Below are 14,606 nucleotides of genomic sequence, written 5' to 3'. Positions count from 1 at the left end.
CAAGCGTAACTAGACCTTTTGATGTGAATAGCGAAAGTGGAATATGTATTGAAATATTTTTATCAAAAAAAAATGAAAAAATTAGTGCCAAAACTTTTAAATTAAATACACTAATGCCAGACCACTTTTCACTTTTTAATGTCATCAACAGATCACTTAAAAACATAGACAAATAAAAAAATGAGAAGAAAATACATAATCGTAAGAAGCTAGCAAACCTAGCAAGTATAATTAATTGGTCATAGTATGAGGAATATGATCCAAATGAAGCGATAAACTAAGTGACACAAGAAATACACAACTCTCTTACAAAATCTAAAATTGTAATGACAAATAAATGTAAAATAATTTACCCCGAAAAACTAGAATTACGAAAGTGGTAAAATGGAAGCATTATACATGCAGCCAAAATTAGATCCATTCAATGGAAGTTTGAAAAACTAATATAAAAATTGAGTCAAAATATAATAATAAAAAAACGCTGAATTGAATTACGAAAAAAGAAATATTGAACGAAATATTGAAAATTCTAGGAAGTTATGGGCAATAATTGACTCTAAGAAAGCTAAGAATGGATCTAATGAAAACTTCTAGCATTAAAATAATCAGGGTTAAAAATTTGCAGGAGAGATGTATTCTAACTACTGCATTATAGGAAAAGAAATGAGTGAAAATATGAAGATTCCTAAAAACAAAACAATAATTTTACCTCAAATGAATGCAAACTCAATCTTTATAGAACCAAAAAACAAAGCGGAAGTAATGAAGATAATTGATAATTTGAAAAATGAAAATGATGGTATTGATAAAATGCCAAATTTATTAAGATAATATCTGGTCTACTATGTGATACGTTAATAAATATATTTAATAATTGCATAGAATAATAAATTTGGCCAGATGCACTAAAACTTGCACCCACACATATAATCACAAAATCCATAGACCGATATCATCAATATCCAATATTGCCAGAATTTTCAAAACAATCTGGAGTTATCAAAAATAAAGGGACGAAAACGCGCTAAATTATACAGGGTGTTCGACAACGCTCTACAACAGAGAGATCTCAATATATGATGTTCTTGATTTTAGATCTCTTCTGTTTTAAAATTAGTTTTTTTTTGATAATTTTTAACAGAAAAATAAATTTGATAAATTTTTCATTTCATAGATGATTGATATATCAATGCATCTAAATGTTTTTGATTCTAGGTTTCTTCTATTTTAAAATTAGCTTTTTCAATTATTTTTGGAAGAAAGATAAAGGCTTAAAGATAAGTCGGAGCCTCCAATTTCATCTTTCATCCAAAAATTATTAAAAAAAACTAATTATCAGATGTTTATCAGTTATCAGATGATTTTAGATAAAACTAAACAGGAATTATACCGACGTTTATTGAAATTAGTGTTAATCTTTAAAATAAATATATGTATATATACTAGCTGTTACGTTGAAGATAACTGTTTATATTAGTTTTGAGTTAGTCTTTAAGGTGAACAAGCATCGATAAAAATCTTGCCATGCTCTAAGCTGTCCAAGTTTCTGGTCAGCTCTGAATCGCCAATAAGTTTTTGCTTTTAACCTCAATACCCAACAAGTGATTTTCTAATGATGCTAATATTATATGTCCAAATCCTCAGCTACAGGGCCAGCTTTATTTGGAAAAATAGCAACCCGGATCTTTGCTGCATTAAACTCAATCAGATTGCTTTCACTCCACTTCAAAATGTTTTCAAGATTGGCAGTGAAGAGACCTCTTTCATATGGTAGAGAAGAGAGTTTGGATAGAGAACTTGTTAATTCATCTGCGCAATTTCTCAATATGATTGGCTGTATTCCATCTGGGCAAGTCGCTTTATTGACGTTCAAGTCTTTGAATTTTTGCCACATTTTGGTGTTGAATTTCTATTTCTGGCATAGATGTACCAACTCCAGGCAGGATGGGTGGTAGTTTTACTCGCGAATCAAGTGTTGAATTTGAAGCAAACATGCGACTCAACAAGTCCGCCCTCTCCTTTACGGTCACAGCAAATCAAGTGTGGAATTTTTGACTTACAAAAGCCTTGGCTGACTGCTTTTATTGCAGACAAAGGAGACTTATCTATTTGGGCAAAAGTCTTTTTTTTAGTCCCTCATTGTTATTGCATATTACAGGTACTTCTCGAGACAACAAATTTTTTACGATTTTCGGCACTAGGATTTGAGCGACATTTCCGATGAGCAGCATTTTTGTTATTGACTCTTCAATGCAGTTTTCATCAAACCATGAAATGTTGTCGGAAAAACCCTTGAAAGAGTAAGTAAGCTTCCATACCTGTCAAGATTACATCCGAAATCTCGTTTGCAGATACTAAAGAATAATTGGAATTGAAGCAAACATCATTCCAAAGAAACATAAGAAGGAAATCCTTTAGATACTTTCATTTGGCTGATCTATAATGTCAAAATTTACGTGCTCTATGTGGATCTTGAGTTTGGATTTCTAGTTCACACGTTGCTGTAATTAGCTTGTAATCTGATGTTCCGAGTGGTGCATATACGGTTACATTGTATAGGGGTATTTTGTTAGAAAGAGGTCTAAGAAATTAACAATTTCACCATCTCAATCGGGGACTCTGGTTTGTTCAGTGATAATTTGGGTTAGTCCATGTCTGTTGGCAAAATATTCAGCTTCCCGCACCTCATCGTCAGTTCTGTTGGAAAAATTTAACCAGTTGATGTGATGAACATAAAAGTCACCAGCGATAACAAGATCTGCGTTTGGATGGTTTGATTGCTGGTAATCGATTTATTGCCAAATTTTGAGAGTAACTACCTGTAGCGAGTATCACTAAAAGGTCTGTATAGGAATCAAAAGAATTATTGTTCTTCAAGTCGTTGTTTTAAACCACATTACATTGAATTCCGAAGGCTCGATATTCTCTCACACTGACAAGATATGTCGTCCCTAACGAAGGAGGCGAGTTCAAAATTATACCTGAATCGAGTGTGTAAGTCGTATCTTTATATTTTTGAAATCACAAAATGTATTTTTAAATACTTCATTCAATTTATTTTACACTGATTTAAAGTCATTCTCTTAGATTTTATTATAATTAACAATAAATGAATATCGTATTGCTGATACAGCAGACTAGCGACCTCGTACAAATAAAACAAATTTCATTCCATAACTGTATATACAGGTATACAAGTTGAACCTTTGTAGACTTCACCTCTGTTTCTGTTAGTTCCAGAATATGAGGTTATATTAGTGTTAAGATCTCGTATATTCCATAAATTTATCTAAAAATTTCTTCTACCTAATAGATCCTCTACTTGGAGATCCTAGCAGTGGCTAGTTCAACACCGGAGTATTTTGGTCTAGAGGGTGCCATCATGCTATTTTTTTTTCTCTTTTCCCACCCTGGAAACCAGACGCATCGGCACTGCGACGAAACTTAAAACCCTTAGGGCCAATTTACGTCGCTTAGATCCCATGCGAGAAGGCCATATCTACCACCTGTAGATATTGTGAGAAAATACGCTGAAACTGAGTAACAACGACCCACGTATGGCATTCTCATATGCTACTTGTTGCTCTGTTGTTCTAATTAAAAAACTTTAAGTATAGCTTATCTTATCGTATAAAACTACGTGTTACCTAAAGAATGAATTGAAAGAAATCTTCAAGACTCCAACAGATATCAGTTTTTGCTTTTGATATATATGCATTGAAATGAAGAAAAAAAAAAGATTACACGTGTTTATCTCCTGAAATTTACCTACAATATCAATTAGGTCTGTAAATAGAATTCAGTATTTTATTATTATTTAAGGTATATTTCCAAGCTTTTTAAAAAAAGGTGATGAAAAAATTATCCAAGGAGAAAAAAGCTGCTATGCTGAAGTTTCATAATACTCCACTTGGTGTTGCGGATAACTCTTAATCACCCTTTTTCTATAAAAACACGAATTTCAATAACAATTGATGGCTCATATGAGCCATGAATAATCTCAAGTGAATAATTGGATAAAACATAAAAAATAGTAATAGTAAAGCTATAAATAACTCACCGATAGAATTAAGTCATCAATAGTGTTGGTAAACCACAGCACATAAGTCAGTACGACACTTATTATTAATATGAACACCAAAGCAGATTTAACTGAAAAAAAATTATAATGAAAATCATGTTTTTCAAAACATTATAGGCCACAGTCAATATGTAGAAAAAAACAAACTATGATTCTGTTGATTGTTTATGTTAAGAGTTAATCTGCTAGGAGATCAAGAAAAAATATTGTCTAGTTTGATTTTATTGTAGTAATTTTTGGGTACGACATTTCTTATTTCACTGAGTTTTTTATGTTTTTGAGAATTATAACAATAAATATTTATGATTTGATGTGCGAAGAAACAAAACTGAATGTAATACTTAAGTAGCTTGATGAATCAATGAATAAAGTTTCTCATATAGCTCATGGTTATTACCGTTAATTAAAATACTATATATTTTTACTCGAGTATCGGCTAGGATTGCTATCACAATTATTAATGACACACATTATGAATAATGTTGATCAATTTATAAAATTTTAATGAAACAGTGAAAATATCCATTAATAGAAAGCAATAACAATGTTAATTTGACACATAATGAAATATAGAAACTGCTTGTGTTCATTCATGAGAACCCTCTGAAAGAAACTTTCCTGAAAAGGATATAAAAAAAGTGAAGAAAAACGGAGACCAAAAAAAGGGAGCTATAGAAACCAAGAGCAACTGGATCAAATAAAATGTAAAGAAATAAGTCATAAATACAAGAATTAATAACATTGGAAAGTTCGTATAGAAACAAAATTATCACATCACCAACCAATTCTCTATGGAAATTTGAAACAGAAAAGTAATAAACTCGTAAATAATCTCGAAAGTTACTTCATATATAATTTGAAATATCATTTCACAATTTCGGTGTGCTACATTCTACATCACCTCACCTCAATTCTAAACAAACAAACAAAAATATAACATTTTAAGTTCAACTTATTTTATTTCTTTATATAAATCATTAGAAATAACTCTGGTGTGGTGTGAATTATCGTTTCTTTCCATTTTTTATCAAGATAATAAAATTTATGTAATACTAGACTAGTAATTATGATAGTAAATATGATAATTGGAATAAACAACTTAGACAACATTTTCAGAGATCTGAAGCTAATTAGTAGACGTAGATTGAAGATTACATAGCAAAACAACTTTGAGATTTGTCATACCTCTTACCAGAGCTTGGATACTTACGTAATTACAGACCCATCTTGGACGCCCTATTGTTATTAATTTCATAGAAAATCACTTTAATTAGATGCAATCAGATAAGCAACAAACTCATGACTTGTAGGTACACAGACTACAATATTTTATATCAAAAAAGTATCCTGATGGAAGGAATAATTGTATTTAAACGTTTAAGAGCGAATAATGAAACAGAAAAGATTTTTTTATTTATTTTTAATACACACAAAAGCAAACATAGAAGAATTAATTTTGGAACTAAATTCAAAATATCCATCTAAAAAGTCCACTAAGGAAATGGAAAATAATGTACAGTTGCCATTTTCAGATATTTTAGTAATTAAGAATAGTAATGGGCTGATTCTTTCCATTGAATCCAACATAAGATGATCAAGTCTCCATTTCCTGGTACGTCGTTCATTTCACATTCCACTAAACATCAAGAGATACAATAAAAAAGGACCTTCAATGATGATGTAGCTGTATTCAACGGTTATGTTAAGAGAATTTTAAATAAGTTAATTAACCGTGATAAGTTTAAGAGCTCTATGTGAACCCGCTTTTTTCCAAATTTAAAGTGAAAACCAGAAAAATTTGCTCTGGTCCCTCTCGATCCTGTTTGTACAAAGGAATTGGACGGAACATTCAAGAGAGTAGGTTTCAAATTGATTTATTAGTCCAACAATACATTAAAACAATTGTTGGCTAATCTTTCTATAACGTAGTTTCCCGGTGTCAGCATAAGTAATATTGAGTCAAAAAATGTTAAAATCCGTTCAGTCAAACCCGGAGTAATTTATGTTTAAAGGAAAATGCTTAAAATTTACACATTTCTTACAATATCCCGTAATTCGAAAAAGATATCGACATGCGGTTTTCGCTATTCTGTTGTTAATTTGGTCTACTTTTGTATTCCTTAATTAAAACTGCATGTTTTCATTCAACATTTTCAAGGATAGCTAGATTTAAGAAAATAAATAAATAGGGCCCTCTAACGTATACGTTACTCATTAGGTTGTTTCGAAATTATAACTCGTACATTGGTAGAAAGGAGCTCTCTTCAAAAAGACTAAGTTTGCATAGATAGGTTGAGTAGAACTGGACTTACAGGCGTTTTTACATTATAAAGTTCCCGCTTCCCCCCACCTCTTATTTGAAGAGATAGACTAAAACTTGTAGAATCAAATATACGCTGAATTTCTTGAAGAATACGATAATTTTTGGTATTTAATTACGCCCTCTGGCGGTGGACCTACAACTCTGTGAATAATTTCCAGATTTTTCTCGAGGTCACTTTCGTTATTAATTTTTTTTCCTGAAGCTGTACTATAAACGTTTCCCGAGAGCCATTCTCATTGAGATAACCAGTACATAGAGCTTTATTATTTTTTTCCTTCGTTAGACATTCTGGGATTCCTAGTTTTCCGATTTTTGTGAATGATATATTACCATTTTCAGCATTTGCAATATTCAATTTAATTACTTGCTCACAACGAGGAAGTACTACCATACCATTTTCGATAATTCAATTTAATTTCAATGTTAAGAGTCATCAACATATTTTCATTCAAAAAAATAATCGTATCGAGCTTTTATAAGTTACCTAATCCTAGCAAATAATCAAAGTGATCGTGCAATTTGAAAAAACTAATACTCTAAATTGAGTGAATTGAAAGTGAAGGTGTTTTGTTAGTTGCTACCAGAAGTAGATTTCACATGGAATGGTTTTTGAATAAATGATTTCTTGGGATATTTCTCGGCTATGGATTGTGTCACAGAGGATTTTGTGTTACAGGTATCGTTTAAGGTTATATTTTAAGAAAAAATTATATAGGACAAGACACTTTCTGAATTATTAATAAGTTCAACAATTCAATGATGTTTGATTTGATTTCGAGGCCGCTATCTCTAAAAACTAGTCTTAATTAGTGCAATCGTTATCGTATATATTCTGAAATTCTTTCAAGATAAAATATATTGGTTGATTAAAAATTTTTTTTGGAATCTATTATGATGATTTTGGAGTCTAGCAGTGTTTCTTGTGAACATACTAAAGGGGGCTGGATTTGGAAATCTTTGATTTTGTAGGACGAATTTGAGGGGTTACTTTTTTGCATTGCACTGCACTGGTTAGCCTAGAGGGTTTTCCTCTTTTATAAATAATTCTGAGTATTCGTACGTGAAAAATGATTTTTTAGATTATCATTTTAGCTCCTATATATTCAAATTTTCTGGATTTTTAGTCCACATATATACCATATATACCTTGTGTTTTAAGCAATAGTAATAGTCTGAATGCTAATTAAGTAATTGCTTAAAATGTAATGTAAAAGTCGTTTCATCAACTCATTTTATTTCTTAAAGTCATATATTTAATGTGTGACTATGCCTTATATCAGAATAAGTATTGAGTAGTGGATCTTCAAGATTTCCCCACGTTCTTATTGTTCAATAAGAAATATTGATAGCCGCTCCTACTTCAATTTTTATCAAGATGCTGGACATCAAATAGTGATATTGTAAATCCTCTACATTTATAATATTAAAATATTTCTCCCAAATTCCAATAAATCATGGTATTATTGCTACCTAGTTTTGGAATTCTGTTATTACACACATATACTGAATTTTGGTGGAGCTGATTCACATTTCATTTCAAAATCACTATTTTGAGAGTTAGAATACTGAAAATGTTTTTTTTTTGAAAACCAACTTCTTTTCTTACCACATATACCAATTAAAATTATACAATTCAATATTGTCTTCTCATCACTTCTATGTAATTCAATTGCTCATTTTATTTATTCTTTGTAGAAAATATGCTATGCTCTCTTTTTGTGAGAGTAGTGAGTGGTTTTAAAATTGTGATTAGAAATTTTAATTATTAGTGTGTCTGAAATAACTATCCAACTATCATATCCTGGATATGCATAGCTACTAAAAAAGTAAAACTGCATTGAGAGAGAATAATTACCTCGAAATCATAATAAATAACGTATTCAAGAGAAGCTTGAACAAATAGTATAATTTATAATTAATTAAGAAACAAAACACAACCTGATCGTAAAAATGTAGAACTACATTTCAAACCATACCAAACCATATTCGAATTGTTTTCTCAACAATCATCCAATTATTTTGATAAAAATGGATACTATGCTCAAATATTTTGATAACTCCATTATGTTCTTTATGACTTTATTCTATAAAGTCTTGATTTCATGGGATTTCAAAATAACAACCACCAAAATCAAGTATAGTTCAAGTTCATTGGTGAAAAGAAATATTTATTTAATACAAAATTACAATAACTGATGATTATGTAACGTTTTTCATACTTATTCACACTCCCACACGAATACGTGGGCTGAATTAATAAACACTGTCTCTTACGTTCTTAATTTATTTACACACTATATATTACACTTATAATAATTTACTTATAAATATCACTTGAACACTTTTCTAGAATTTATTTGGATAAAATACTGTGAATAAACCGCCTGCTACTAAAAAAATTATATACAAATAAACATCAAACGAATTCAACGAAATCAAACGAATGATTTATTGAAAATGTGAAAGGCGCCGCCCGAAAACCACCTCAGGAATACGGCGAATTTTTAAAATTCCATAGTAGCTGTACAGGGCCAGCCTAGGAAACCTAACTTGTTCGTAACAACTCAAAATTTAATGAAAATAGTAATTCAAATTAAAAACCTTCGGCTGCATGACATTATCTCAATCTGTCAACAAATGGCGTTAAAGAATCATTTTAGGCGTTATATTATGTACCTCGGCTGTGATCCGATCTCTTAGATCCTAGAGAATTTAGTCCGAATTATAAACTTTAGACTTCAAATAGCGCCAAAGAAAAAAATATAGTGGAGATTTATCCGATGATCTTGCCGACCTCTCAATATGACTGCTTCGGCCTACCCATCTCTATGGAAATACATTGTTCAGGTATTGTCTAGCTCTAGTAGCATAATGAGGTGGAGCACCATCGTGCTGAACTCAAATTCCTTCTGAGAACCGAATTGTTAATACGATTGTGAAGCAAATTAATAAATCCTAGTACTATGTGATCTCGTAAAAGTTGTAGATATCTGTAACTATTTGATGCGGCTCTCATAAATTCTTCTCCTAACTATTATAAGTATGAGTAACTATTATTTTTTCGAAATATGAGAAATTCTTTCAGAGTATGTATTCTTGAACAATTTGGCTATCTCATTGTATCTCTAAAACTAACAATAATCAATAAAGTAATTCTTTCACGTTCATTTTGTTCAGACATGATTGATAATGATTATAATGATAACAGTTAATTTCAAATCATATAATTTAATTCGAGAAAACAACTGGAAACCATAATTCGTATGTCATCAATCCTCTAAACAAGATAGATTTCGGCAATGTCATATCTACACAAAAAAATTATGATTCATTTATATTACAGGGTGATTAATCAGTGTTCAGGTTCAGTGCCAATACGAAAATTTGAGGCATTATAGCCAAGATTAGTCCTCACATTTTTAAATTATTCACAATCTTACAAAAGCAAGCTTGGAAATATTGATGGATCTATTCAATCGCACTGCTTCAGTTAATTGTGTAATGAATAAACAAATAATAGCTTCTGTGATAGAAGAAATTTAAATTAATGTTTTATTTGTGTAAAATGCAAGCACACACCCTTTTAAACTCGATTAATTCGAGTGGTGCCTGACACGTGGATATGCCTATGGATATTGAGCTTCTGATTCCACATGCTCACACTCCTCCAAAGAAATGAGTTCCGATGTTCTGGGCGTCTGCAAGCGAACGCGGTGATCATGAATCAGGTCTGTCAGGCAAGAAGGTCTTAAAAAACTACTCTGGTCAGGATTATGTTAGACAGCTCGGAACAGCATTTGTCGTAGTAGTATAAGTAAAACAGAGTAAGGCCGACGCTCGAAGCTGTCCAAGTTTCTGATCGACACTGAGTCGCCTATAAGTGAACTACTCTCTACCATATTGAGTCGAGCATCTTCAAGGTATACTTGGGGGCCGAGCTTCAAACGTGCGAGCAATATTCTAAAGATGGGCGTATCGGGACCGTTTAGAGGACCAGAAGCAGTTGCGGGGTATATAGCTTTTTGGTCTTAAAGCGAGTTGTCTTGGCCAAATCAGCCAAGTGACTATGTCAGAGCATATTGCTTCCTGCCTCTGCACACAACAAGCGAATTTGCGGGGATGGTGAAATTTTATGTCCAGTCAGGACCAAATCCTGAGCTGCGGTGCCCAAAATAACCCCAGAAATCAAAATATCAGCTAATTTGAAGTTAAAAATGTTATATGAAGTTTTTTCAATAGTTTTTGGGTTATTCCCAATTGAAAAGTACAATTTCTCGTCAGAAAACCGCATTTTTCAATAGTATAACTCTGTAATGATGCATTTTATCGAAAAAAGTGTGATGAACAAAAATGAAGATTATAAACAAACAAGAAAATTAAGGTATATTTCAAGATCTTAATGTTTTACCTAAAGCAAGTTATAGACACTTGAATAGCTTTTGTTTTACGTAATTGAGTATTTAACCTCAAATAACGGGAGAAGGGTACATTTTTCAACAAAAAGTCATAGAATACTTCTTAAAGAGCTTGAAATGACCTTTCAAATTACTACTGATGAAAGTCGTTTCGCTTAAAATTTCAGTGAGATATGTTGTACAATAGTTGAAGCTCAAAAAATTGCACTAAAACTAATGCTATTTCATTGAAAATCAAAATTAAACTTTCTTTTAACGCATACTTTATTTGGATGTTATTCATGACATTTGAAAGTTTGACTGGGTAGAAATGCAAAATTTTGAAAAAAAAACATTAAATAATACTTTTTGTATAATACTCTTTTTTAGATTTTTCAAAAAAAAAATTTTTGCTCATTATTTCTCCATAACCAAAAACAAATAAACAGTCAAGTCAGAGCATTTTTTATAACGATTATTTTGCATTTTTTATTTTTTTGCCGAAGTTATAACCAAATTAATCTGCCACTATAGTGCGAGGATTTCTTATCCACAGCTTTTTGACCCTTTATTAATCAAAGTTGGAGGGTCTCAAGCCCTTCTAGCATACATAGGCCTGAAAATTATCTTTAAAATGGTTTTTTGTAGAATGTGATAGCTTCAAAATTGAGTTACATAAAAAATAAAAATTCTAAGTTTTTTTTGTGACTTATAGGACATGAAAGAGTTTCAAATTTTGGCGCACGGATTTACCCCTTAGTAGAGGGGTGGTTTTTAAGGGGTGCCAGGGTGTAGAGAATGAAAGATCACGTGTTTGGAAAATACACTTAAAAACCGAAAGAATTCAAAATCAAAACATCAACAGTCATTAGAAATTTTTTTTTTATTTTTTATCAAAGGGATGAAGAAGAAACTTTAATACCAAAAAGAATGCAAAATCTAAAAGTTGGCAGTCATTAGATTTATTTTTATTTTATTCTCTGCAAAGGGGTAGTTTTTGAGGGTTGCATAATAAAAATTAATTTTTCACAGTAAAAATGAAATTGAAACGCTTTAAATCGTTAAAAGATTTTTCCAATAATATTTTCATCAGAAGGGTAGTTTTTAAAGATTTTTAAGGGTTGATACTTCAAAATATATAAATTTTTCATTATACACTAGGTTAAGATATTTATGCTGCATGAACGAAAAACAATTGAATTGAAAAAAGTAGGAAAAAACTGTAATAATGGTATTTTTCTATAAGGGGTGGTTTTATTATGGAGGGTGAGATGAGCTCAATTCTAAATTTTCAGGAAAATCGGAGCTGCATTAAAGAATTCGAAGGTTTGAGCTTGAATGCCTGCACTAATTTATCTCATTGAACTGATTGATCTGCAAAATTGCGATTTTTATGTACTTAAAAATATTGTTATTAGAACATAAATTATATATTTATATATATATATATATATATATATATATATATATATATATATATATATATATATATATATATATATATATATATAAATATGAAGATAAATTCGATCAAAATCTTATTTCTTATTAATGAAATAAATAATTTCACTAATATTGATTTATTACAATTATTTATGAATGCTCTATATATAATTTGTATGATTTCATATAATATCAGCTCAAAAAATAATAAATAAATAATAAAAAACATACTTAGCATAACATAATTATTCTACTTTATAATTACCATTACATAAATTATATCATATATTCATAGAATACTTACCTAGCATTATAAGATGATTCCAATAGAATGAAAAGCTCGTAAAATATTTTCATTAATCACTAAAACATACACGGCGATGAACCAAACTTGAAATTACCTTAATGAATATGTACAAAAACAAATTTTATGAAATATATCATTTGATACCAGTATTTATAGATTATTTACATCCATTCCGAATGCATCAACATATCCCAAAAACACGTTTAGATATATTTTGTCCTTGTTATTCACTAGAATTGATGGAATGACGGTATGAAACGGTGAACGTGTTTTCTAACAAATGTTTTGAGTATTATCAGAATTTTTTTGGCCAATTTAAGAAAAAGTAGCTATTTACATTGATAAAAGTTCATTTAGAGTAGAAGTAACAGAAAAAATGATATATGATGACAGATGCTTAAGCAAAGAAAATGTAATTATTGTCTACATGTGTGAGATCAGGGCTACTTAGAGTTGAAATGTGAGGTTGAAACGCTATAGTGCATTTCAATTATGAAGGAATTTGATGATTTTGAGTTGGCAATAAGAACCTGAAAAAATAGTTTAAGCAATGAAAGTGGGTGTATTCTTGGCTGTTTCAATGAATAATGTTACGGCGCTGACTGGGGAGAAATAGTTAGGTTAGGTTAGGTATAATGCAGAAGTTTGAAAAGTTGATTTCATTCACTTGCTTAAAACCTATTCCTTACGATAAGAATTATTTATATCAAACCACTAAAACTTGTAACCAATATTCTAGATTATATTTTAATTTTATGTATCCATTTATTAATATGCTCTACAGGCCGTGTAGACCTAGGGCAAGGATGGCAATATTACATAGTTTTATATATTATATATTAAAGTCCTCTAATTTGAATTTTCCACACAATACTTCTCCATTCCTTCCTGTTCACAGCTTTTTCTCTCCAATTCTGAACATTATTATTTTTTAGGTCTTCCTTTACATAGTCATACCATTTCTTTCTTGGTCGCCCCTTTCTCTTTTTTCCTATGGGTCTTTTTTGTAGTACTAATTTTGACATCCGTCCCCTATGTAATCTCTCAACATGTCCCAACCATCTCACTCTCTGGTCCCTTAATAAACGAGCTTCTCCATAAAGTTCATCCATTTCTTTATTAGTTCTTCTCCTCCAGCTCTCTTCTGTGTGTACTCCTCCGTAGATTCATCATAGTATCTTCCTCTCCTATCTTTCCAACATGGCTTCATCTGTCTTTTTTAATATCCATGTCACACTTACATATATTGGAGTGGGTCTTACTACCGTTTTATTTATTCTTATTTTTGTTTTTCTTGACACGTATTTTGACTTCATCAGTCATGAATTTTTGTGTTCTTTTAGTTATCTGGCTTTTAGTTCTAATTCTTCTACTTCTTGTCTTCTATTACTACTTCTAAATACACAAAGTTGGAAACTCTTTCAAAATTGTACTCTTTGTGTCTGGTTGTACTAAAGGACAAGTAATATTCTGTTTCTCTCCGTGTATCTCCCATGATCATATATTTCTAGTCCAAAATTTTTGGCTTCCTCTTTCAAGTTTATTACTGCTTTCTTTAATTGGATTTACTATCAAAGCTACGTCATCTACGAAAGCTAGACTTTGGTATTCGTTATTGAAGATTGTCCTATCGCTTTTTAATTTAGAATTTTGAATACTTACTTCTAAAACCATATTAAATATTACAGTGGAGAGCGGGTCTCCTTGTCGGAGTCCTCTATTGACTTGAAAATCTTCTTTCTTAAACCCTTTCCATATCACTTCTTTTTTTGTTTTATCTTAGGTTAGTCTAACTAATCTGATTATTTTTGCCGGTACGCCTAATTTGCTTAGTGCTGCGTACATGTTGTTCCTATTTATTTTGTCATATGCCTGCTTAAAATCTATAAACATAGAATTAAGTAGTATCTCGTATTCATAGCAGGTGGTTTTTAATTCTTTTAGGGAGAAAATCTGATCCGTTGTTGACTTATTAGGTCTAAAGCCTGCTTGATATTCCCCTAGTATTTTCTCGGTATATTCTTCTAGTTTGTTCTTTATTATTTTCTTTAACATTTT

General features: G+C 30.8%; 1 protein-coding gene across 1 annotated transcript in view; it reads right to left on the bottom strand.

The window, feature by feature from the left end:
- Positions 1 to 12,985, bottom strand: part of LOC130894181 (scavenger receptor class B member 1-like) — a 38,916-nt gene extending 25,931 nt beyond the window's left edge. The window contains exons 1-2 of the mRNA XM_057800802.1: positions 12,546 to 12,985; positions 4,061 to 4,152 (exon numbers count right to left, since the gene is read on the bottom strand). Of these exons, the coding sequence (XP_057656785.1) occupies positions 4,061 to 4,152; positions 12,546 to 12,552 (99 nt within the window). The 5' untranslated portion in view covers positions 12,553 to 12,985. The remainder of the gene's footprint in view (positions 1 to 4,060; positions 4,153 to 12,545) is intronic.
- Positions 12,986 to 14,606: the final 1,621 nt, after the last annotated feature.

Source organism: Diorhabda carinulata, chromosome 5 (assembly GCF_026250575.1).
Source record: "Diorhabda carinulata isolate Delta chromosome 5, icDioCari1.1, whole genome shotgun sequence".
NCBI lineage: Eukaryota > Metazoa > Arthropoda > Insecta > Coleoptera > Chrysomelidae > Diorhabda > Diorhabda carinulata.
Note: the sequence above shows the minus strand (reverse complement) of the source record. Positions and strands in the feature narration are given on the sequence as shown.